Genomic DNA, 24051 nt, shown 5'->3' on the forward strand with positions numbered 1-24051 from the left:
GAAGTGCTGAGCCTGCACTCCTCGCTGGCCCCGGGGGTGGCTGGTGGGGAGGATGGGGGAGGCGGCCCCCGCCTGCACTCCAGGGAGAGTCCCTTACACAAACATTTGCCGATGGGTGCATTTGGGCCTGTCGATGGATGTCGATATGGACAGGTTCTCTTTCTGCATGTCACATTTCGGGACTCATTGAGCTGTGAGCTTGCCACTGTGCGTTCAGCTTTCACCTCTCTGGTTTCACATTTGCCTGGGCTCGAGTGTTCCCCAGCCCAAGATGGAGGGCCTGGCAGGTGCCAGACACTGTGCCAGGCACAGGGCACCCAGAGAACTGATCACTAACGAAGACGAGCACAGCACAGCATCTGTGTCGGGAGGCACAGGTCAGGTGAGGATAACGAACCACAAAGAAATGTTACAACACGACAGGAAAGTATAGGGACAGAGGTGGGGAGCAGAGAATGGAGCAATTTCTGATAATTGGGGAGGGTGTGGGAAGAGGGAAGGCTTCCTGGAGGAGGTGTCGTTTGAGCTGGGCTTGGAGGCATTGACCAGGTTAAATAAAAAATCAAGGGCAAGGCATTCTAAGCAGAGGGAACAGCATATGCAAAGACACAGAGTCCTGCTGGCAGGCTGGCGGACAATGAACTTTGTGGGAGGTGTGTTAGGGAGGAAGGATGGGTCTGGAGAGACCACCGGTCTGGGCGGGGGGATGTGGCAGGCTGGGCTAGGTCAAAGGGTTCCACGCTGTCTCTGGAGTTCTAAGTCCACTTGTGGGGGACGTGGTCGTCCTGTACTGCTGAGACGCTGCTTGTCACAAGCCCTGTCTGTTAGCCCCAAGCGAGGCCAGCTGACCAACTGGAAAACTCAGTTTCTCCATAAGGGAAACTGTCCCAAGAGTCCCTCCAAGTCACTGCTGCTTCGGCAGCCGGACAGGGAATAATGACTCCCGGCTCTGGGTTCTATCGCTACACAGATGAGTGGGGCGGAGAGGGGATTTGCAGCAAACACCCCCCAGTGTGCCCCCAGGTGACACCCTGGGCCCTCAGCCACACCATGGGGATGGGGACAGATGGAGGGGCAGTGGCAGGTCCATCCAGGAACGCACCCGAGAGCTGTGGATCTGAGGGATGAGGAGGAACAGAGTGTGCGGAGAACTCAGAGCACTGAGGGCGGTGCCACAGACGGGACTGTCCCCGTCATGGAGCCTGGCTTTCCCAGGCATGCAGGAGGAAGGGAAGCTCTGCCAGCTGGGTGACCCATCGCCAGGCTGGGGGATCCAAGGTGGGTAGGAAGCCAGCAGCTGCCCTCTGGCTGCTGGGCCCAGACCCCAGCCAGGCACTTCTGGGGTGAGGGGAGGTGTGGAGAAGGGATTCAAGTTCAAGTTCCCCTTGATGTTCCAAGTGTGGGGGGTGCACGCTGGACAGCAAGAGGCACCTGACATGCCTTCGCCTGGCACATGGTGAGGACTTAATCAACACTAGTTGTCATGAGTCAACTAACCGTGGGCGTCCCCGTGCCCAAGGTGGGGTGATTCTCGGGGCCCTCTGCCCCCCTTACCTACTGGAGAGGAAGAGGCCCCGTGCGGCCCCGCCCTGCCCACCTCTCCTCATCCTCTACCCCTCGTCCTCTCTAATGCTGGTCTCCCCATTTCTCAGGCACACCAAGCTTGCTCCAACCTCAGGGTACCCTCTGTCCCCACCACCAGCCCTCTGCTTCGGCTGCCCTTGTGTGGGCGCAAACATCACCTCTGCAGAGAGGCCTCTCTAGGCTGCCTGATGAGCAACGCGCCCCGGCCTCGTCCGCCTGAGCCCACGGCCCTGCGTGGCCACTGCGGCAGCCCCAGAACGAGGACACAGCTGTTGCTCTGTGTGTTCTAGTCACCGACTGAATGGTCGTCAAGACCACACGACGGCACCAAGGTGTGTAAGAGCTGAGTGAAGCCCGCGCGTGGCACGGCCCTGGCAGGAAGTGGACGCCCTCCAATGGGGTCACGGAGGACTCTCTGGTAAGGGGTGTGCGGGGGGCTCAGTGAGAGTGTGGTCCCGGGAGGGGCCTGCAGGGGCCGAGTCTGGGGCCCGGACAGAGAGGCTGCGTGGAGGGCTGGTAGTTGCAGGCTGTGGCACCCTGGCAGGGAGGAAGGGACAAACACCCCGACCTCTCTTTCCCGCCTGGCCCCCCAGTGACCCAACCCAACCGTAAGCGGAAAGACAGGCGAGCCCCCGACGCGCCCACACTCGTCAGTGCCCGGCACGGCGTGCGTAAGGAGCGGGGCGAGCAGATCTGGTGGGGCTGGCGGAGGACGCCCAGCACTGGCCGGCAGGGAGGGCTCAGTTAGGGCCCCTCACACCCCACAGGCCCGCCAAGTCCAGGGCGGTTTTCGTGGAAGCCCCACCCAGCCCTTGCCTTCGCCCAGGGGCCCAAGAATGAGACTCGGCTGCACGAGACAGTCCCCAGCCCCGTGCCTACCGTGGAAGTGCTCCGCCGTCTTCCGCCGCAGGGCCTGCAGGGTCACCTCGGAGTCGGCCCACTCCAGCACCAGCCTCCGGCCGTACAAGTGGGTGCTGTGACACAGGGCGTTGAAGGCTCTCTGCAGGGGACAAGGAACACAACAGCGCATCAGCTAAAACGGGAACTGTACACGCTCCGTCCCATCCTCCCTCTGCTGCCCGCGTCTCAGATGCCAGGGCCCAGGCTCTGCCCCACGACTTCCGAGCTTCGGCGAGGGTGTGGGGAGCCGCTGGGTACGTCTGTGTAATTAGTGGGTTACGTTCCCAGGGGGAGAGCTGCAAGTGACCGAGCAGTCGATATACCTGCCGTCTGGGCCGTAATTGGTGCCTGGGCTGAGGCGGTCGTCTTGTTTGCCACGTTACATCCTATCTGCGGAGGACGACCCCATTAGCGGGGCTCGCCTCCCACCCAGCTGTCAGCAGCGGCCGCCACGTGAGAAAGCCGAGCCCTGTCTAGCTGCTGGGTGACAACCAGGCAGGTCCCTGGTTGTCACTTGGTGCCACTCTCCTCTGTTGCCTGGCGATTCTGTCCCCCATATGGCTCCGGAATCTGCCCCCTTCTCTGCCCCTCTGGCCCTGCTGCCAGTGTCCATGCCCAGCTCAGCAACCCTGGGTCTGGAGCATGCTGTTCCCTCTCACCCTCTGCTGTTCCCGATTTCCCATGCTGCCTAGGTCCCTCTTTTTGATTTTTAATAGCTTTACTGGGAAATAAATCACACGCTATCCAGGACACTCATCCGCAGTGTACAATTCAATAGTTTTTAATCTATTCACAGAGCCGTGCAACCATCCCCATATCAATTGTAGGACACTTTTATCACCCCCAAAGGAAACTCCACACCTCTTAGCTACAAGCCCCTATTCCCCCAGCCCCTGGCAACCGTCGGTCTGATTTCTGTCTCTATGGATTTGCCTATTTGGGACATTTCACACGAATGGAACCTCACAGTATTGACCAGTGCCCTCTTAAACCTCTCTAGGTTTCAAGTTCAATGGCACTGTGCAGGGACACTCTCCACGACTTGATGGGCTTGTCCCCAAACACTCCATGGTACACAGAGACTGTGGGGCTTAGCGGCCAAGAGCTTGGACTCTGGGGTCACCCCCCTTCAAGATCTCAGGCAAGTTGAAGAAATCTTCCTAGCCTCAGTTTTCTCACCTATAAAATGGGAATGCTCACATATGCCAGTATGGGAGTCTAGGAACAAAAAAGAGTTAACGGTGTCTGGACAGTGTGGGGCACACAGTCCCTGCTCAGTAGATGTTAGTTCTCGGTGCTGCTGTGTTGTCACTGCAAACCTGCCACATTTGCAATCTCTTCCTCCCGGCAGAGAACGCTCAGGTAGGCGCCGGGACTGAAGTGCTGAGCCCGGCAGCTCGGCACTGGAGAGCGACAGTGGAGTCTTTGCCCTGCTCTCTGGGCTGTAGGCAGCACTGACGGATCCAAGGAGTGGAGGCATTTGCCCCTCTTGTTTCTTTGATGCCACAAGGCACTGCTTAGCCACTAGGGCCCGCACTGGAGCCCATCTGACTCTGCCCCTCACCCCCGCGTGACTGTTACGGTTGGACAGTGTCCCCGTGAGAAGATGCGTGGAGTCCTGACCTTAGGATCTCCAGATGTGACCTCATTTGGAAACAGGTAGTTGCAGATGGAATGAGTTGAGATGAGGTCACACTGGAGTATGGCGGGCCCTAATCCAATGCCTGGCGTCCTAGGAAAGCCACGTGAAGACAGAGACACGGGGTGAACGTGCTGGGAAGATGGCGGCAGACACTGGAGTGAGGCATCTGCCAACCAGGGAATGCCAAGGATCACCGGCTGTCACTGGAAGCCAGGAGAGACACGTGGAACAGATCTTCCCTCAGAAGGAACCAACCCTGCTGACACCTTGATTTTGGACTTCCAGCCTCCAGAACTGGGAGACACTACATTTCTGTTGTTCTAAGCCACCCAGCCCTGTTGCAGCAGCCCAAGGGAACTAACGTGGCGACCTGGGGTATTCGCCTGCCCTGGTTTCCTCAGCTGTGATGGGGCCAGCTGTGGGACTCACACAAAAGCAGCACCGAGGGTGGCGCAAATAGTCAACAAGCCAATGAATCTGAAAGGACAGGAGGGAGGGGGGTGGGACATGCATCTTTTTAAAACTAGACATGTGGCCAAATGAAAGGCATGCTTTCTTCTCTTCCGTGCTGTTCCGAGAAGGGCCAGGTGTGGGAAACTTTTTCTCCCCCTCTGCTCCCTTTTTTTTTTTAACTTTAATTTAAAAAACTCTTTCTGACTGCCAGCAGAGCCTCTGCATTCTTTTCCACACGGATATAAAAATGCATCTGGACTCCGATCCGAAATGGCCCATTCAGAGCTTTAAAACACACGCGTGCTCAGCTGGCGAGGCACAGAGAGACGGCTTGATTGGGGGAGCCGGGGTTTTAAGACGGGAGAGAGGAATTGGTGGGGAGTCTGGCGTGGCGGGTATTCCATCCTGGTGCCAGGGTCCCCGAGGAGCTGCAGTCCTGGGGACACGGCGGGTGGGGGTGGCCCAGAGGCTGCATCTGGTGGATGCCAGGCCCAGACTCGGAAGAAGGGAATGAGAGATCCCCGTCGAGAGGCCACATGCCCTGCCTCTCTGACTCCCACCGCTGGATTTGTGTTTCTTTCTTTCCTGTGGAAACCAGTTCTCCATTCTTGTGCTACTGAAAGCCTGGGAGGTCTCCATTCCTTGTAGGGGCAGCTACAAAGTCCCTCTCCAGACCCTTCTCTGACATCACGTCTTGCAAATTCTCATCTCCTCCCTGCGCTCCCCTGGCATTTTATCAGCTTCTCTTCGGAAGGGCTTTACATGCTAAGAGGTGGGGTGGCATGGCAGTGCGGAGGGGGGCTCTGCTGCTGGGCCACGGTGGTTCAAATCCTTGCTCCACCACTTATGAGCTGTGTGATCTTGGGCAAAGGGGTTAACCTCTCTGAGCCTCAGTTTCCTCGTGTGTAAAAGTGAGGCAGCAGCAAAGAATGGGCAGGATTCAGCCCTGGCACGTCAGAGGTGTAAGAGGTCTCACTCGGTGTTGGCTGTCATTGCTATTATTGTGCATGCCTCCACCTTTCATTATAGCACTACAGAGCAGGAACAAAGCATGGCAGGATACAAAGCTCTTCTGTGTTTAAAGTCACAGCACAATGTGTGGTTCTCCAAAAATACCGGAATTCCCTGCCTAGCTCTAGTCCCTGCAGGTTAATACAAAGTCAGGTTGCGTTCCCGAGCACCCACTGCCTTGGTGGCTGGAACGTGGTGGCCTCAAACTGTCGCAGGCAGTGTGAGGACAGTGATTCGAGGCTAAAATTGGCTTTGGGTAATCCAGAGTAATTGTGTCTCGTGAAACGGGTGTAACGAGAGCTTGTTATATTTGAGGCATCCCAGGAGGCAGAGGAGTTGGTGAGGAGGAGGAAGATGCAGCCTGGGCCTCCAGGGCCAGACCCTGAGGTGCTCGAAAGGTTCCAGCCACAGCAGAGGGAAAAGTGCAGGCCTCTGTGGCCTGAGGTCCGATGGCGGCTTCCTTCCTGGTCTGTCTACATTTGATCGCACTGAGACCCACCCCCACCTTCTCCCCAGAGAGAAGTTTCCTAAACCTCAGCTCCTGGCATGGCGCTCTCTGCCAAAACAGCCCGCGGGGCTGTGCGCATCTCGGAACAGTTAGATGGTCCCGGACCTCTGCCCCTCTGCCCCTCTCCAAATCCTGCTTCTGCTGTTTCTCCTTCCTTGGAGTCAAAGGCCTCCTTAGCACAGATATGGATCTCCTAGTTCCACAGAACTCCAAGCACATGACTTCAATCTACTCCCAGAAAAGACATTATTCTCCCATTTCAACGAAGAAAAAACTGAAGCACTGGCCAAGGTCTGAATGCAGCTCAACTTCTTCCTTCCTTTTCCCTTCGGCCTCTGTATGTCCCATCTCTGGGCCCCTGTAGCTCCTGTCCTAGCTTTGAGGGCAGCCCTCACAGACGGCTTGCTAGTGCCCAGGCAAGGCTCTGTCCCTCGTGAACAGGGAGCAGCCAGGTGCCCTCCCTGTGCCCTGAATACAGGCCTCCATTCCAACACCTGCCCCCTGCCCCATAATGACTGCCGAGCACCAGGCTCCCAGATTCGACCTTGAACCCGAGGGAAGGTGCTCCACCCTCATGGGCCTTGGCCTGGTGCCGGGACAGAGCGCGCTCAATAAATATTCGCAGGGACACCATGGACACGTCTCCGGGCTGGGGTGGGCGGTCAGGTTGGCTTAGATGTCCCGCCACGGTTCCCTTCAAAGCCCTGCACTTTACAGGCCATGAAGACGGGAGACACAGGAGCACAGCCCACCCTGACAGTGCAGCCCCTGAGCATGCGCACGAGAGAGATACTTGGCCTTTCAGTCAGGACAAGACCTGACATGCAGTCTTGGGTGTGGCACTGCTCCCAACGTGCATGACTTGGGGACCTCGTGGGGTGGCAATAGTCACCCATGCAACTAAGACTCAACAGACCACATGTCAAATCCCCCAGCCAGCTCGCTAGAGAGGCCTGAAGATCTGGAATAGAACCCCAAGGACGCGTGAGTTGGGCAAAGAGGATGCCACAGAAGAGCAGCCCCTGCTCTTGGGAGCACTTCCTGCCATCACGGATGGCCAGCGCTGGAAATCCCTGGTCCCCCACCCCAGCCCCGCTGCTTTACCGTCTGACCAGGGCTCCCGTAGCCGCCCGTTTCCACTGAGGTGAAGCAAATGGGAGGCCTGGGTGGGAGGCTGCGGGGAGAGGGAGGAGAGGAGTAGGGTGCTCCTTGCCTGCTCCCCCTCCAGGGCCACGTCCTGCTCAGGGCCCTCCCCCGCAGCCCCTCCAGTCCTCACCCCTCCCTCCAAGCTCCCCTGGCCCGACGGGGGAGAGGACAGTCCCCACTGCCACTCATGCCTGGAGGCTTTGCCATCCCGGGCCAGTCCCTCCACCCTACTCACCCCTCCGTGAACATCTCTTCACTCAATGCTCTTCATCTGAAGCACCTGGGGGGCAGGTTCTGTTTCCTGCTGGAACCCTGACCGCGATGGCCACCTTAAGTCCCTCTGCCTTGACCTGGGACAGATGGGTTCCCTACCTCAGACGGCACATCTCACGCCTTGGCCCTGCTTGGAGAATTTGAGGCCCCCCCAGGAGAGCTCTGAGCAGGGCCAGCTGGACTCCAGGCTGCCCCCGTAGCCTGGTCCTCTGGCTCGGCTGTCCGGAAATCACGGCTCTTTGATCCCCTCTGGCTCAAGCCGTGGACTACAGGCACGGAGAACTCTGGCCTCCTGCCGCCTTTTCCGAATTCCCCTGGAAGACAATCTGCTGAAGTGGCCCGGGGTTGACAGCTGCAGACTAGACTGGGCCTGGCGGCCTCTTTCAAGAACTGGGAAGGCACTGGAAGGCTGCCAGCGCGGCACCGGGCCTGACCTTTCTGCGGCTTCCCCAGGGATGGACTCTTCCTCACGGCAACAAAAGCCCATTCCGTGCCCTTGGCAGGGCTCTCACCCAAGGGGCTGCGAAGAACAGCCCAAGGCCATGGCTTCCGGGCAGAGCCGAGGATGAGACTCCCGTCTTTGGAAGTCCAGGGCACTGTCCCGGCCCCTTCCGCTGCTCAGGGAGCTGTCTCTGGCAGAGCCAAAGGGCTACATCTCTCTGGAGATGCTAAATCCACCTGAACACAGACAACGTCAACTCGTCCCAAACCCTCTGCCCCCGACGCCCGGAGCTTGGATCATTCTGATGGGGGCTCGGATCATTCTCTTTGCCCAGGTGGTCAAAAAATAGAGGCCAAGGACTTCAGGGAGGAGGGTCTGCTTCCCAGGATGTTTGAATGTCACCGCCCCGAGGGAGACAATTCCTACGCCCCAAGGGACAGGTCCTTTTCCTCTGGGTCCCAAGGCTCCTGCTGTCCTGGGAGCAAGAGAGCAGCAAACCCTGCCAGCTGTTTCTGGCCTCTGCAGGGGGCTGCATGCTAGGCAGAGGCTCTCTCCAGGAGAGTCAAGCTCTTTGTGTCATGCTGAGCGACTCCTATCCTGGGCCCTCGGTGAGCACCCCAGACCACCCGAGATGATCCCGTGGGGCTGAGGGCGAGCCCCTGGGAGGAGCACCCAGAGGGCCCTTTCCAGGCGGTGGCATCTGAACTCCTGCAGACACAGAGACGCCTCTCCCTCTGGTCACTCGGCTCAGTCCAACGTGACCCAACGTCCCTGGCGACCCGCTGTGAGGCAAACTCGAAATCAGGACATACGAAGGTAGGACACGACCTCTGACCTCTGCAAGTTCACAGCCCCTGGGGGGAGTTGAACGAGCCACTAGGGAAAGAGGGCCGATGCCAGGCAGTCACGGGTACGAAGCCGCCAGGCAGTGGCAGTGTGGCCTGGCGGGGCTCTGAGCTCCTGTGGGGCACGCGGCCTGGCCCCCATTCTGGCCCCGCTGCTTTCTGGCCCTGTGACCTGATCAGAAACTTCTCTGAGACTTCACTTTCTCGACTGCAAAATGGGGGAGCTTCGACCTCCCGGGGCTGCCAGGAAGAATCCATGAGACAGTGGCTGTTCCTTTAACCCAGCACCTGGCGCACGAGGGCCCGATTCCTGGTACCTGTTGTTGTTGTTATTGGTAGCACAGTTTTCTTTTTCTAAAATTGTTTTAATGCCGTTAAAAGGGAGAAAGTTTGTCCAGCTCGGCTGGGATGTTTACCGCTCCTTGGTAACTTGTCCTGAAAGCCTGGTGAGTGCGAAAGGAGGACATCTGAACCTGCGCCCTCCTCGTGCTGATCTCGAGGGGCTGGGCAGGCCTCGCCCCACACAGAGGCTCGGAGGGACGCGGGTGGCAGAGACCAGCTGCTTCTATCTCTGTGACGAGGGCCGCTCACTTGCTTGTCCGAGCAGAGTGGCTTGTCCTGCTCCCGGTTCTCAGCCCAGAAACATGTTGACTGAGCCTGCCTTGAAATGCGGGATTCAAACCCATTTTCTCTCACCCCTGGGCTCTGACGACAGGGACTGGGCAACCCCACAATTACAACCCAGGCGTGAGTGCACACTGTAACACGCACACCCAGACAGAAGAGCGGGGACAAAGCCCGATTTCTGAATTTGCTTCCAGTCCCGTTTTGGGAAACACAGGACAACCGGCGCCTGGTTTCCAAGTGCAGCACCTGTGACTTGCAGGGCCCAGGGGAACACTCAGTCCCCCCAACTTCTTTGGTGCCACACGCCACAGCCTGTGTTGAGGGCTTCACATGCATGATTCACTCCATCTTCCCAAGAGCCTCGAGGGCAGCGCTATCATCTCCCGTGGTGGGGACGAGTCACCCGGGGTTCGGGGATCTGAAGTCCCTCGTCCACATTCGCAAAGCTGGAAGGAGGCAGCTCTGACGCCACAGGCCACACCAACCACTGCGCGGCTCTGCCTGCCGGAAACACAGGTGGCCGGGGAAGATGCCCCATGGTTTCCTCCTTGCCGAGGGGCAACGTCCCCTTCAGACCCCGGCTGTACTCCCACAGGGCCCCCACGGAGACTGCATTCTACTCCGCCCTCACTCGATTAAGCAAGCATGTGTTAGGCTCACACCACTGACAATCTGAGCGATCGTTTACTGTGCACGCGACACGGCTGGGCACTGTGCCGCGTGCGCCAGGCGCCCGGCAAGGAGGAAGGCTGTCCTTGCCTTAAGAGGCGTTGTCTGGCGTGCTCATTGCCAGCTCTTCCCACCACGGGTCTTGTTTTGGTGGAATCTGCGAGGTGCAGACTGCAGGTTCAGAGAACATTCCTTGAGAAGGTCCAACGCAAGGCCCCCCAAAACACTCAGCATCACCCGAGCTGGGGAGGGCTTGGGCCTTGTGTCCATCACTCCCTCTGCCCCCACCCTTGGCAGAGTGGGAAAGTGAGAAATGAGGAAGGTGACATTAACTGGTGCAACCCTACAATTAAAGCTGCGGCTGTTCACCACAGTGAGAACAGCTCTGCCTGCCAACGCCAACCACCATCTCGTCTCCCCACTGCCGGCTCCCCCCGAGTGTTTATTTAAGCCAACACATTGCTCTGCTAATTGGATAACATTCCATGTGAAAATAGACCTTTTAAAACAACAGCAGCGACGGCAAATAAAAACAGCTGCAACTGCAAAAGTACAAAGGCACGGCGGGCTTGGGGAAGGAAAAAATTAAAGGCGCATTGCATGGGGAAAAAAATTAATATTCTGGTTTTTAGGATGCGAGTCTATTCTTAAGTGTTCCTTCCCTTCCAAGTTGCCCTTCCTGTCTTCCTCCATGACCAGCCGGTCTGGGGAGCGGGGAGAGAGAGAGAGAGGAAGTGGCTGCTTCTAACTGGAATCCCAGTGGCTATTGGTGGCCGCTCAGCCAATGGGGATGGGCATGCCTGGTTGGGAGTCCCCAGCACACCTGCCCAGGTGAGACTGCTCCTTAGGCCTGGGTAGGGCTGGAGGGTGGAACGGCAGTGTGTGCTGTGGGGGTGGCTCAAGGAATGAATGCCCACTCCTCCTTTGGGGCTGGGAGCTGCCGATTTCATCCCGGGCTTGCTTCCCGAGAGATGTTTTAAGGGACAACCTCTTGGTCTTCCTCCGAAGTGTCTCTTTAAATGGTGAGTCCTTCTCTGGGGGGCGTGTTAGGGCCTGGCCAGAGGTGGTTGGGTGAGGGGTGGAGGGAGGCAGCTGCCCGGGGCCTGGTGTGGAGATGCACTCGATGTAAGTGAATTGATGAAAGGTGGGAGGGAGGGAGGAGTCCCCGAATACGTGGGCTTTGGAATCTGATTTTGCCCAGCTCTGCCAAGTATTGCCCATACGACCCTGAGTAAGTGACTTCGTCCCCTTGAGCCTCAGTTTCCCCAACTGTCAAACGGTCTCCTACCGTGCTATCTCCTGGAGTCCCGTGAGGGCTGAAACACACATGCAAACGTCCAGCACCAGCCCTGCCAAAGATGGGCTGTCAGAAGGTGAGCCCAAAGACGCTGCCCTTTCAGAAACACCCCTGTGGCCCAGGGGAGCACGTGGCGCTGGTGACAGGACACACGGCTGTGCACACAGTGCAGACCCAGCTGCCCGGGGGACCCGCATTCCCGGTGTGCTCCAGTCCTTGCCTTCCCGCGTCGTCCCCATTCTCCTTCGCTCGTCAACCTCTGTCCCCTGCTTTCCCCCACGTGGGGGAAGGTTCTCTGAGAAATGCCAGATCATCACACCTGGAGGTTGAGATAACACCAGCACTTTCCGAGGGACTGACATTTACCGCCCGGGACATCAGGGGCTGATAGAATGTCCTAGGTTGGGAGAATGTGCCAGCTCATCGATCCTGCTTCCCTTGAGCACGGCTCCGGTCACCAGAGCCTGTGACGAGGGCAGATGGCCAAGGTCTGGGCTTCCCCTCCATCCGCAGGGCTCCACGGCGGCCACAGAGCGGGGGCTTAGTGACTCTCCCGCCGGATGCCAGGGCTGCTGTGGTTTGGGACGAGGCACTGCGTGCGCGGTGGGCTGTCACGTACAAAGCCGGTGCGCTTGCGGGAGCCCTCGCTTATTATCATCAGTTGTCTGGTTACTCTGAGCTTGGCCACAACGGCCTCCAAGGAGCCCCTCCCCGGGACTCTCTCTCCATGTGGGGGACTGTGCTTGACCCAGAAGGGGCCCGATGGACCTCGGAGTTGCCAAGGATGTGTGAGGCCGGATGTGGGTCTCCAGGAGAAAAGTGGGGAGACCCTGGATCCCCTGCTCGGGGCGGCGGATGTGGGCACGTGCTCAGGGCCAGCGCGGGGACTGTGGTGTGGAGGGGAGGCCGCTAGGAATTGACCGGGGCCTCCCCTCTCCCATCCTCTGCCAGCAGGACAGACAGTTGGTGCTGGGGAAAGAGCACTGTCCTGGGGGTAGGGATTCCTGGGTGCAAGTCCCAGCACTGGCCTCTCCCAGAAACCACACGGTTCCCCATTGCTCTCCAGCCCCGAGGTGCTACCTCGAGCTTTTCCTCTCCCCTAATACCTGTCCATACCCCTTCAGCCCTCTCTTCCCTTCCGCTTTCCTCCCATCAGAGGAAGGATTGCTTAGGACAGATCTCCTGGATCAAGAGGTTGCCGATGTGAAAATAGGGACCGACTGTTTACTCTCATCAAGGTACCGTGACAGGAAATGGGTTCCAAGCCCTCAGAGGGGAATTCGGGGGGCCAGTGCTGAATTGAGCCCTGGGAGGGGTTTATAAAGGAGGTCTCTTTCCCCCAAGAGCTTCACTGGGGAGGACGCTTACGAGATCTTGCCCTGAGCCTGGGATCCTGGAGGCCCCTCCAACCAGCCCTGGGGTTCTCACTAATTCCTTCCGCTGAGATACAGAGATCTCCGGGGTTTTTCACTGCGTGTCTCTGCAGTATTCCTCCCCCTCTTCAAACTCAAGCCCGCCCTCGAGCTAACCAGATATTTACCATATTCGGAATTCTATTCACTAATACGCAGCCTGCGTGGGTCAGTGGAGAGTGCTGACTGTTCCACTCAGAAGACAATAAAGTTCTCCAGACAGAGCGGGAGGAGGAGGGAGGAGGCAACGGCAGCTTCCCCGGGAAGGAAAAAGAGCAACACCGTCTTCGCAGGAGACACGCGCTCGCGGTGGGCGTGGACCTTCTGGGAGACCAGCTTGCTTGTTGGTGGGCACAGAGGGCCGGGTCCACAGGGGTGAGAGGGGAGAGCCAATCCCGGAGGGGCGGCGAGTGGAGCCCGAGTGTCCTCGGCTGCCCTCTCTCCTGGAGCTGGGAATGGAAGGCAGGGAAGGGGTGGGGGGCAGGCGGAGCCGTCACGCTGTAGGTCACTGGAGGGCTGTGCTGGGCTTTGGAAAGAACATCGCAGCCTGGCCTTGGGGGCCCCGCCCGGGCCAACTGGGCATCGGGTGAACTCCCTCAATGACTGACACGTGCTGCCCTGCTCACCTGGGATCCACTTTCTGTTCTAATCACTCCGAAGAGAAAAACTGTATCGACCACAATGTGGCAAAGGCTCAGGGAACGTGAAGGCTGGAGCCCACCCCTGGTCCGACCCTCCAGGCCCCGAGGGCTGTGTCGACCCTGACATCAACCTCTCTGTGAGGGAGAGGGGACACTGTGTGGGAGGAGGGCTTCCAGCCGAAGGGGCACCGACACCTTTGCTCTCTGCCCCCGCCTCGACACTTCTTATTTTCAGTCGTCACCATCGGCACCATCTATGCTGTCCTCTTCCTGCTCAGAGCCAGCAACCAGAGCGCACAGGGGCCAGGCCCTGTTCTTAGAGTATCGCCCCATTCAGACCTCACAACAACGCTATGAAAATATGGAAAATCCTATGATCATTTTACGAGGGGGGAAACCGAGGCACGCAGAAAGGACCTCACTTGCCCAAGGTCACACGGAAAAGTGGCAGCCCTGGGATCCAAAGTCAGGCAGTCTGGCTTTGAAGGTCGTGCTCTAATGACTGGCCCTCGCGTGGGCCCTAACAAGAGATGTCCCAGGGGCAGGGAGGGAATCTCCCATCTCCCCATTCCCCCCGACACGATCTCACATGGGAACCTTCAGGCGAGACAGATGACAACCGTTCTCCACCCCTCTGCCCAGCCCCTTACGTCCCCAGAGCTCTGTGGAACACAGTGGAGAAGACGCTGCCGGCACTCTCTGTAGACAGCGTCGAACACGTGCGTCATTCCTGTTTCACAGACGATGAAACCCAGGCACAGGGAAGGCTCAGTGGGGGCTGAGCTGCCTCTGGTAAGAGCCGCTGCTCTGAGCGGCTGCCCGCCCCTGCTGCCCTGAGCCAGCGTGGGCCCCACGTGCCTGCCCCGGGGAGGACAAAGGCCGTGGGCCTGTTGCATGCTGTCCCTGGTGGGAGGCGAGGGAAAGGCTGCCGAGCAGAGCAGAGGGGAGCAGATGTCCACACAAACGTGGCCACGAGTCAACAAAACAGGCACGTGAGCTCAAGACGCGGAGACAAAGGTGTCTGGCAGGGCTCCCTGAGGGTCCCGGTGCGCCCTCTCTGCCTGTGCGTGTTCCCAGGGCCCACAAAGGCCGCAGCTGTGTCCTGAGCTGCTACCTTCGGCTCTGCCCATCTGACCTGCCCCCTGGGCCTCCTGCAACGCCAACTTGCCAAAGGCCAGTGCGCGCAACTCCCAGAAACGCTCGCTGCTTTCCCAAAGCACGCCCGTCAGCGGGGAAGGGGACCCCAGCTCGCAGTGCGGCCCCGTTACGTTATTTCATCCTCGAGGAAAGGCGAGGCCCAGAGCCGGGAAGTGCCGCCCATGGGCACGGAGCTCAGAGGGCAGCCCACGTGACAGCTCCGCAGCTACCTTCCTTTTGGGTTGTGACCCGGAGCTGGGTGCCATGACGACAGCGGCTGCGGATACAGCCCCACACCACATTGGCTGCTGCGCCAGGCGAGAACCCAGTGCCCGCTGCAGGAGCGAAGCCCCACCATGCTGTCTTGAGCCGATTCAGAGAAGCTGCCTGGCTTCAAAAATAAAAGGTGACCTAGGTCTCCAAGGAGCCTCGAGGGACTTCTGCACACACGCTTGTACACGGCAGCACCTGCCTGGGCTGCTCACAGGTCACCGGCACGAGACGGAACCCCGGCCACGAGCGGGAAGGCGAGAGGAAAGGCGCGTTTCCACGGCTGCTTCCTGGGTGCCCCTTACCCTCCCGTCCACGCGCTCCGCTCGGGGTCCCCTCCGCACACGTCCACACAGCATTCCCACACTGCCCGCCCCTGGGGGCCACCTGGACTGAGGAATTTTCTCGGACTTAGAGCGGCCTGGGAAACCCACCTGCTTCCCCGTTTGTGTCCCAGGCTCCTACGCACGTGAAATGGGGCAGGGAGGGGGACACAGAAACTGCCCCTTCCTCCGAACACAAAGCCCAGGGTCTTCTCCCCCAGGGACGCTGTGCAATTTAGTAGTGTTGGGGGGAAAAAAGAGAAAACCCGCACGGGTTGCGACATGCGCATTTGTGAAGAGGCCGTGAGGCTTCTCCTACAAAGGGCCTGGAAAGGAGGGGACCAGGCGGGCGGGGAGGGGGCCGTGGTCTCACCTTCGCATCCTGCTTGGTGAGGAAGTCCACGAAGCCGAATCCTCTGTGCGTGCCTGTCCCGGTCATCTTCTTTGGCAAGCGGACCGTCTTCAGCTCCCCGAAGGTGCTAGAAACGAAAGGCAATACATGGGTTTAAGGACAGAGGCCTGCAAAGGAGGTGGGGGTGGGAAGGGCTCACAGGCACACGCACACGCACACACACACACACACACACACACACACACACGCACACGCACGCTCCCGTCAGCTCCGGGGCATGGCGGCCTCCTCCTCCCAGGCCCTGGCCATGAAGCAAGGCAGGCGGGGGAACAATCAGGCCGGAGATGCTGACGGAGAGTTTCGGTTCCTCTCCGACGAGCTGGCAGCTCCAGCACACCTGTCCTCCCCTCCCTGTGGGGGTAACCGTGTGCCAGCCTTGAACAGCAGAGGCCAGGGCGAGGGGCTGCCCGTGTGTGCGAGCCAGAACTTGGGACAGTGGGGTCTCCCGACCTTTCAAATAGTCCTCTACGTCTGAGCTGAGCCCACGGAAACTCCATGTCAGGCGAGCACGAAGCCAGCTCTTCTCCCAGACCTGGCATGTTTCTTCAGCTCTGAGAGCGCAAACCACACGCAGCTACCCCTCTAAACCCCTCGTCCCCTCCCTCTGAGCTCTCTGCTAAGCCAAAGTCAGGCAAAGCTCTGGAGAAGAAAACAGCCTGGCTTCTCCTGACAGGGATCGAACCGGTAAACACAGCCTCGGACCGTCCCCCACGTCCCCTCCTCTGCTCCCTTCGGGTTAAGCCTTTGAGAAATTCTAGGACAAAAGGATCGGGCTCTCTCAGAGCCTCCCTTGCTTTCCTGTCTTACTCCCCACTCTCCAACCCCTTCCTAATGTCCATTTATCAAATATATAAGCACAAATTGCTGCCGATAAATATTTAATGTGCACGGCATCTGAAGAGAGGTATTATTTTATTTGAAAATCTACACATACTTGCGGCCACCTGGGCACACACGCGCACGCACGACAGTCTAGGATGCTTCGGGGCCAGAGACCGATTGGGTAAAAAACACAGTAAAGGCCGTAAGCTCTCGCGAAATGATATAAGCTAAATCCGAGGCGTTAACCCGCAGCCCTGCCAGCATGACCAGGCATCTGCCAGCCCAATTTCTGAAGGCAGGACGGTGTGTAAATGCAGCATTATGAATCCTCAAAATGAATCTGCACGTCTCCTCGGAGCTCCCCCCAGCAGCTCCGCTGCCCCTCCTGGTGCCTTCTCTGTGCAGGCAACGAGAAGCACGGCTGGTGACAAGGCCAGCCTCCCAGGGAGAATGGGGAGCAGAGCACGGCCAGTCTTCCCCGCTGGAGGGGGCTGGGACTGGGGACCTGAGGCCGGGCAGGTGGGGACCAGAAGGTGAGGCTGGAGAGCCAGGAGGAGTCGGCTGCAAACCCTGCTTCATTCTGCCACCTAAAGGCTGCTGCATCCCACGACAGACGCGCCGCCTCTCCCCTGCACCCAAGCCTCCTTCCTCCTTGTCTCTGCCTGGGCAGCTTTGGACAGGGAGGGACGGGGAGGGGCACGCTTTCTGGTGGGCTTGTTCGGATAAATGGTTCTTTGGTCCCACGTTCTTCCAAGAGCCGCTGGGACCTCAGGGATGGCACGTCTGGTGGCAGTGAGGACTGGATCTGGGAGCATTCAGAACCGGCACGAGGAGGCTGAAGGGCACAGGGAGAGCATGTTGGGCGCTTCCCTGACGTGGTCACAGCACAGGCTGCCTCTGGGTATGCTGGTCCCTCCACACCCCACCCCCGGCCTGCAGGTGTGCTCAGGCCTCAGCCTAAATGCCACTATCCCTGAGCAGCCTCTCCTGACCTCCTTAAGGCTCCCTGCGCTCCCTGACCGGGGCACTGTGGGGCAAACACCTGTTCACCTCTCTGCCCTCTGGGGACCAAGGCCGGGGCTCAGCTCTGTAAGAGCAGAAAGAAACCACATCTACCTCGCTCATCACTGGGTCTGCAGCAGTGAGCCCAGTGCCTGGCTCGGAGTGGATGCCTGAAGATATTTTTGGAATGAATGAACAAGCAAACAGGAAGGTAGATGCTGGTAAGTTACACCTACCCACAGAGGGTGCTGATGAGGATGAAATGAAATAGGCCGTGGGGTAAATACAAACAGCACAGACGTGAATTATTATTGGTCTTAACATCCCCACGTTACAGATAAAGATACCGAGGCCCAGGGAGGCAGTGGTTCTTGCTCGTAAGCGGTGGGGTTATAACGTGACCTGGGCATGTCTGACTTTAAGCCTGAGCTCTCTCTTTCTGCTGCACAATGTCTCACTCCCCTTCCATCTTCCGCATGGGGACTAGCTGCTCTCAGGAGCTGGGGCCTCTTTCTTCCCAGGGCTTGGACAGGTCCGGGGTGAAGCAGGACGGCCACCTGTGGGGTAGCTAGGAAAGCCCTACGTGGACTCCCAGGGGTCCAAGGACTTCCCCAAGACCACAGGGCAAAGGGAGTAGACTGAGTCCCAGTTCATGCTGCCCACACTGCGTGCAAACCCCTTACTTCTGTCCACAGGGGCTACAGTCTCCTATCCCTAGACGGTCTCAATGACCTCTGCCCAGATTTCTTAGCTCTGTCTAATTTCTCACGAGCCAGACTATGTGCACATATGCATGAGACAGAGACAGAGAGAGACAGTGCAGGCGAAGTCCCCCCTCTCTGCAGTACATTGCAAGCTGTGGATGCTCTGTGCATGGTAAGCAGCTGAGGGTCCAGAGAAAGGCGAGGAAAATAATTAAAAGGTAGACAAAAAAGCTGCTGAGGAGAGGCTGCAGGAGCTGTCCTTCCATGGCCTGCAGAAGTGGCATCTGAGTGCTCGGAGGGGGCAGCCAGGACAGAAGGGCATCCGGGATCTGCCAGGGATGGTGGGAGGCATCGGGGAGCTGGGTATCCTGCCCCAGGCAGCTGGAGAGCCTTGGGGAGGTCATGGCCACAGCCTGGGGTTTCCAGACAGACACCTGCACGGCAAATGAAATGATGTCCCCGAAGACCCTCGTAGCCTCAGACATCCCAGTATTCTCTCCACAGAGTCAGAGAAATGACTTACAGTCAGCAGTGAGCAGATTTCTTCCTTCCTTCTAAGAAGAGGACAAGAGAGAGCTGAGGCTTAAGGAGGAGCTGGAAGATCAGGGTTAGATCTTAGAAGGAACTTTCTGATGTCTGTGGACACTTCCTGGAATGTGCCCTGGCTGAGGCTTCAAGACACCGTCACTGCTGCCATCACCCTGGCTACCAACGAGTGCCTGCCATGTGCCACGTCTTTTAAATATATCGTTTCCAGTTGTAACTACAACTGTGGCACTGCACTGTCACTGCCTTTATTTTATAGATGACAAAATCAAGGGCCAGAGAGGAAGTGACTTGCCTACATCCCACGGCCCCAGGACTCAAGATCCAGGTGAGCTTTCTCATCCGGGCTGCTTTTCCCGGTCCAGGAACAAAGCTGGGGCAGTGAATGGCTTCGCTGGCTTGTGTAACTGTGCAGGATCATATGAGGCCAATACTAATGATCTCAGACAGATATTGAAAGAGAATTAAAAACAAACAAAAAAAAGGTTGGGGGAGAAGAAATCGATGAAGTACCTTTAGCTCCTTAGAGATAAGCGATATATAAATACCAGCCATTATTAGGGTTCTTATCTGACAGCAAGGTCTACGGAGCCATTTCTAAGAGCGGCTTTTGAAGGAAGTTCTGCGTGAACCCTCCTCTCCTGGGGGTGGAGGCCACTGTCAGGGTGAGGCCGTGCATGGCTACTGGGAGCCAGAGAGGGAGGAAAACGGCAGGGCACCCAGAAACTCCCCCTGGAGCCCAGATTCTGGCGCTTGGCGGGGAAGGAGACCACGCATGTTCCCCACTGTGTAGATAATAGAAACCACAAAGTAGCAATTACTGTATCAGAAGCTGTGAATAAAGAGGACACACTGGGCTTTTAAACACAGCCCTCCTTCCCTCCCCCACCACGCTCACACTTCCTGACAAACTCACACCTCACTTTCCAATTACTTCATTCACCTCGGGTTCACCAATTACTCCCCCCAGCAAGGCCCCACCCCCCGCCACCCCGGGAGCCCAGGATTGGCGGCGGGATGTGGGTTTTTGGCGGGGATGTGGGTTTTGACAACCGGAGTTTGTTGTCACGTTTCTAATTTCTTTTGAGGTGTGTGGGGGTGGGAGGGGGTGGGGGGAGGAGGAGGTGGGAGGGGGCACCGAGGTGTTGAGTGAGGCCAGCCAATTATGCCCAGTCCTCACAAACAACTCGGCTATGCAAATCGTGTTTGCACACAGGCCTGAAGGCAGACACAATACACGTGTGTGTGTGTGTGTGTGTGTGTGTGTGTGTGTGTGTGCGCGTGCGCCCTGCATGCAGGTGGGCCTCCTCCCTCCATGAAAGCTGCGGCCCCCTGACCGGCCCTGCCGGAGCCCTGGCCAGCGGCTGCTACCGAAAAGGGATGAATCATCTTGAGTCTCCCCACCTCCCTGATTGAAGTGTTGGGCTCGGGGAAGGAGGCGAGAGGAAAGGTAGGGGCAGGGATGGGGAGAACCCTCCAGAGATGATGCCGACCTTGACGGTTTTGCAGCTGTTCTGGTGCCTGGGTTTGGGGGCTCAGTGGGCAGGCTGGGAACCCCTGCCGAACCCCCCAGCCCGCAGGCTGGCACCCAGGAGGTGGCCAGACACAGCTTGAAGAGCCTGGGCCCCTCTGCGCTCAGGACGTAAGTCCTCCTCCCTCTCCACTGGGATCTGTGGGAAGAACCAGCACCCCAGCAGAAGCGCTGAGTCACATGGGCTAGTTTGCTGGCCTCACTTCTCCCCACCTGCGCTCAAGGCATTGCTGAGAAAAAAAAAGTCTGCTGCCACCCAAGGGACCCGGAGTCGGAACAGTGGTGCGATCTGAACAAGACGAAGCAGTGGTTTTATGATAATAATAGACTGCAGGCTGCTTCTGCTCCTTCTACAGGTAAGAAAAAATGGCTAAATCTCTTGGCATTAAGAAGCCTTTCGAATATACCACCCCCACCAATTTTCTAACACACGTTAAATGCACACATGCACATCTAGCCATTCACCCGGTACCTTCAGTGCTTACGTGCCCTGCGGCACGTTCAGCACCCGGTGGGCGTGAACTCACTAGACCCTTGTGAGCTAGGCAATGCCATTCCGATTTTCTACATGGAGAACACTGAGACTCAAAGAACTGAATGATTTCTCCAAGGTCACTCGGCAAGTACCGTAAGGGGTGAAGTGACTGCCAAGGTCCCACAGGTGGTAACGGGCTGAGCTGGGCTCGAAGTGGGCAGTTTGTTCCCCAAGCCTGTGCTTTTATAAGAGTTTACGCAACTGACTTGCCTATAAACAATCACCCGAAAACCCCCTGCGTGCAGGGTGCAAGGATAAAGTCAGCGGTGGGTCCGGCATTAACCTTGTTCTCAAGGACCCTTGCCTTGGTTGGGGGCAGCTGCATGGGAAGTCCCTTTGCTGGCAGGCAAGCAGTGAGCCCCCGTCTTCCTCAGATACACAGGAGGACTCTGGGATAAAACGATTTCTCTCTCCTGATTAGGTCTGGGGCTGAGGGTGCCTGATCTTTGCTCACTGCTCTCCTGCCCCCGTCCTAAAGAAGGGCCCACCAGTGAACTCACGGCCCCACAGAGAAGCTCCCACTGGGCAGTGAACGTGGCACGTTGGCTGCTGCCTTACCCAGTGTCCTAATGTCCCCCTTTCCTTACCTAGTCCGCATGTGGCAAAGGGCCCCAGCTGCGGTGAGGTGTACAGAGAGGCCGACTGGACAGCTAGAGACAAACCCGTCCCTTCATCTGCAGGAGGTGGTTTCTGCAGTGGGGGAGGCTCAGGAACGGGAACTACCATCTACACCTCCCACCATTTCTGGGATGTGTATAAACCAAAGCCTTGGGTGGCAGCTAGTCCCGGCTGCCTCATCTAATCCTGCAACAGAGGCCGATCCAATCAACCCTGTGGATTTCAGTGGTGCTGCTGCTCTGTTTCACGGGCAGCCACAGTGGGTTTCAATAGCTACTACTGCCCTGAGTGTTTCGCGTACATGCCAGGCATCATCACTCCCAAATTGCTGAACTCTCTAATGGCGTTTGCATCCTTAGAATAATTCCTGAACTTCTTGGGACTCAAGCCTGTGCCCGATCAGCCTCTTGCCTTTCCTGCGTTCCAATCTTATCTCATGCCCTGCCCCGCCCCCACACACTTACTATGGAGAATCTACACTGGTTTCCCTTTGTTCCCTGAACCCATCAAATGTATGCCCACCTCAGGGCCTTTGCACTTGCCGCTCCCATTATCTAGAACCCGCCTTACCTAGATATTCCTGCAACTGACTCTTGTCATTCAATTCTCAGCTCAAACGCCACTTCCTCTAAGAGGCCTCCCGTGGCTGTCCTCTTTAACATTGGCTCCTCCCCCACATGAGCCACCTTCTGTCACAGCTGAGCACTGTCTGAAACGGCTTGTTTACTTACTTATCTTTCCCGTCATTTTGCTAGAAACAGAAAGCACGCTCGAAGACGGCAGGGCTCTTACGCTCTGCTGTGTCTACAGAGCCCGGGACCGTGCCTCGCACTCAGAAAACACGCTACCCCTGCATTTCATCACGGAGCCAATATTTACTGAATTCTCCCTGAGTGTCAGGCCCTTATCCTTTACATGAATTATCTCATGTAATCCATATGCTATTGTGGAGACATGGTCACATTTGGGGGCCAAACATTCGGTCTGTCCCTTAGGACGATGTTCTTACGACCACAAGTTATTGCAAGGAGTGTTTGGCCCTCGACGATCAATACTCTTTCCAAAGCACCCACGTTTATGCCTTCAAGTGCAGTGAATAAATCACAGCAAGCAAAAGGGGGCCTATCCGATTATTTACCAAGGGGTTAGTGCCTGGACAGTGACACTGAGGACTGTGTCTGGTGTGGAGGGCGAGAGCAGACATTGCCCCTTCGCAGACAGCCCCGGCCGAGGTGCAGACGCGAGCAAGGAGTCTCGGCGTGGTCTGGCCTGCAGCGAGGCTTTCACTCCCCCCGAGGTTGTGCTGGCGAGTGTGCAGGGGCCGCAGAGTCAAGCCGGCTCTGCACAAGGGGCAAGAGCTCTGGAAGCTGTTTAATGGAGGTATATTTAGGCATGGAGTCTCTTCCTCTTTTGTTCTCCCTCTCTCTTTTTGGAGAGTGCCTTTTAGACTGAACTTTTCCAATTACTCACGCTCATCAGTGAGAGCCGGATATAGAAAGGTTACCTTATCACCATCAACGCAATACTCCCTTTCAGTTTTGCCCCTTGGAGGCTGAAAAATGGTCTGGTTTCCAAGAAAGTGAAAGAAAGAGGTGCAAAGGACAGCATTTAGCTTTTCTCAATAGCCTTTCATGGAGTCCTTTCCAGGCAAGCGTGACCCTCTCGTTTTCTAGATGAGAAAGCCCAGGATGAGCAGTTAAACGGTATCTCTGAGTCAGAGTTGGGGCCTGAGTTCCAGACGGAAGCCACGGACTGTCCTGAGAGGTGCTGGGTCGGGGCGTGGCTGGCACTGGAAGATGGAGCTCCTGGCCTGCTCTGCCCCTCGCCAGCTGGGCGACCCTGGGCAAATCGTTTCCAGGCTAGGTTGGTCCCTGGGCCAGTAACACCGCATCACCTGGGAGCATGCTGGAAACGTCCTATCTTTCTGCAGCAGAGGCTGCGGGGCTGCACCAAGCCCTGCGGGTGAGTGTGAGTGTGCTCAGGGTTGAGTCCCTGTGCTCCACCAAGGGGTGGACCACTCAGCCCCGGTCTAGACAGCTAGGTGGAGGACATCTGCGCCTAGGACTGGCAGATCTTCCTCCTCTTCAAAAGAAGCCTGCAATCCATATTCTTTTCAGAAATGAGATTTTAAAATAACCTTAACAAAGCTAAAATATTTTAAATGCTGTGTTGCTGAATATGACAGAAGCAGTGGGCTGCCTGGGCACCGCCCTCCATGTTTAGGTTCCATTCCGATTTGGTTCTAAGAGGCTGGTCTACTTCCAAAACGAGAACTTCCCTTACCTCTTTATTACCCGAGATCGGGTCTTGATGCAGATGACAGGGCCTTTCTCACCTCTCCCTCTGGCACCCTGCAGCCTACTGGCCCTCTCAGTTGTGTTCAAATCATGTGGCCTCTGTGGGATCGTAAGCTCCTTGGCAAGACAGAGAGGGTCTTGCCACTGTGATCTGCTGCACCGAGAGGTCTCCGGCAGGTGTGGCTGCACTTGCACTGAACGAATCATTGCTCACCAATCCCCAGTACTCAGACCTAAATTTGAAACTCGGTAGGGATCTTCATGCGACTTGTCACTCAGGTACTATGGATCCTGCATTCACCCAGCAGATACTTCCTGAGCTCTGGGCTGGGCAAGGAAAGTAGACCAGCCGTGCTCTGGCCTCCATGGGGCACTGATTTGACACTGGTGGTTTTCCATGTTTC

The 24051-nt window shown here is 57.4% G+C and overlaps 1 protein-coding gene across 2 annotated transcripts in view; it reads right to left on the reverse strand.

The window, feature by feature from the left end:
• Nucleotides 1-24051, reverse strand: part of RBM19 (RNA binding motif protein 19) — a 137595-nt gene that overhangs the window by 37221 nt on the left and 76323 nt on the right. For both annotated transcript variants that reach the window (XM_012663563.1, XM_012663564.1), the window contains exons 22-23: nucleotides 15554-15659; nucleotides 2464-2584 (exon numbers count right to left, since the gene is read on the reverse strand). In XM_012663563.1, the coding sequence (XP_012519017.1) occupies nucleotides 2464-2584; nucleotides 15554-15659 (227 nt within the window). The remainder of the gene's footprint in view (nucleotides 1-2463; nucleotides 2585-15553; nucleotides 15660-24051) is intronic.

Source organism: Propithecus coquereli, unplaced genomic scaffold (assembly GCF_000956105.1).
Source record: "Propithecus coquereli isolate 6110/MARCELLA unplaced genomic scaffold, Pcoq_1.0 Scaffold81, whole genome shotgun sequence".
Classification (NCBI taxonomy): domain Eukaryota; kingdom Metazoa; phylum Chordata; class Mammalia; order Primates; family Indriidae; genus Propithecus; species Propithecus coquereli.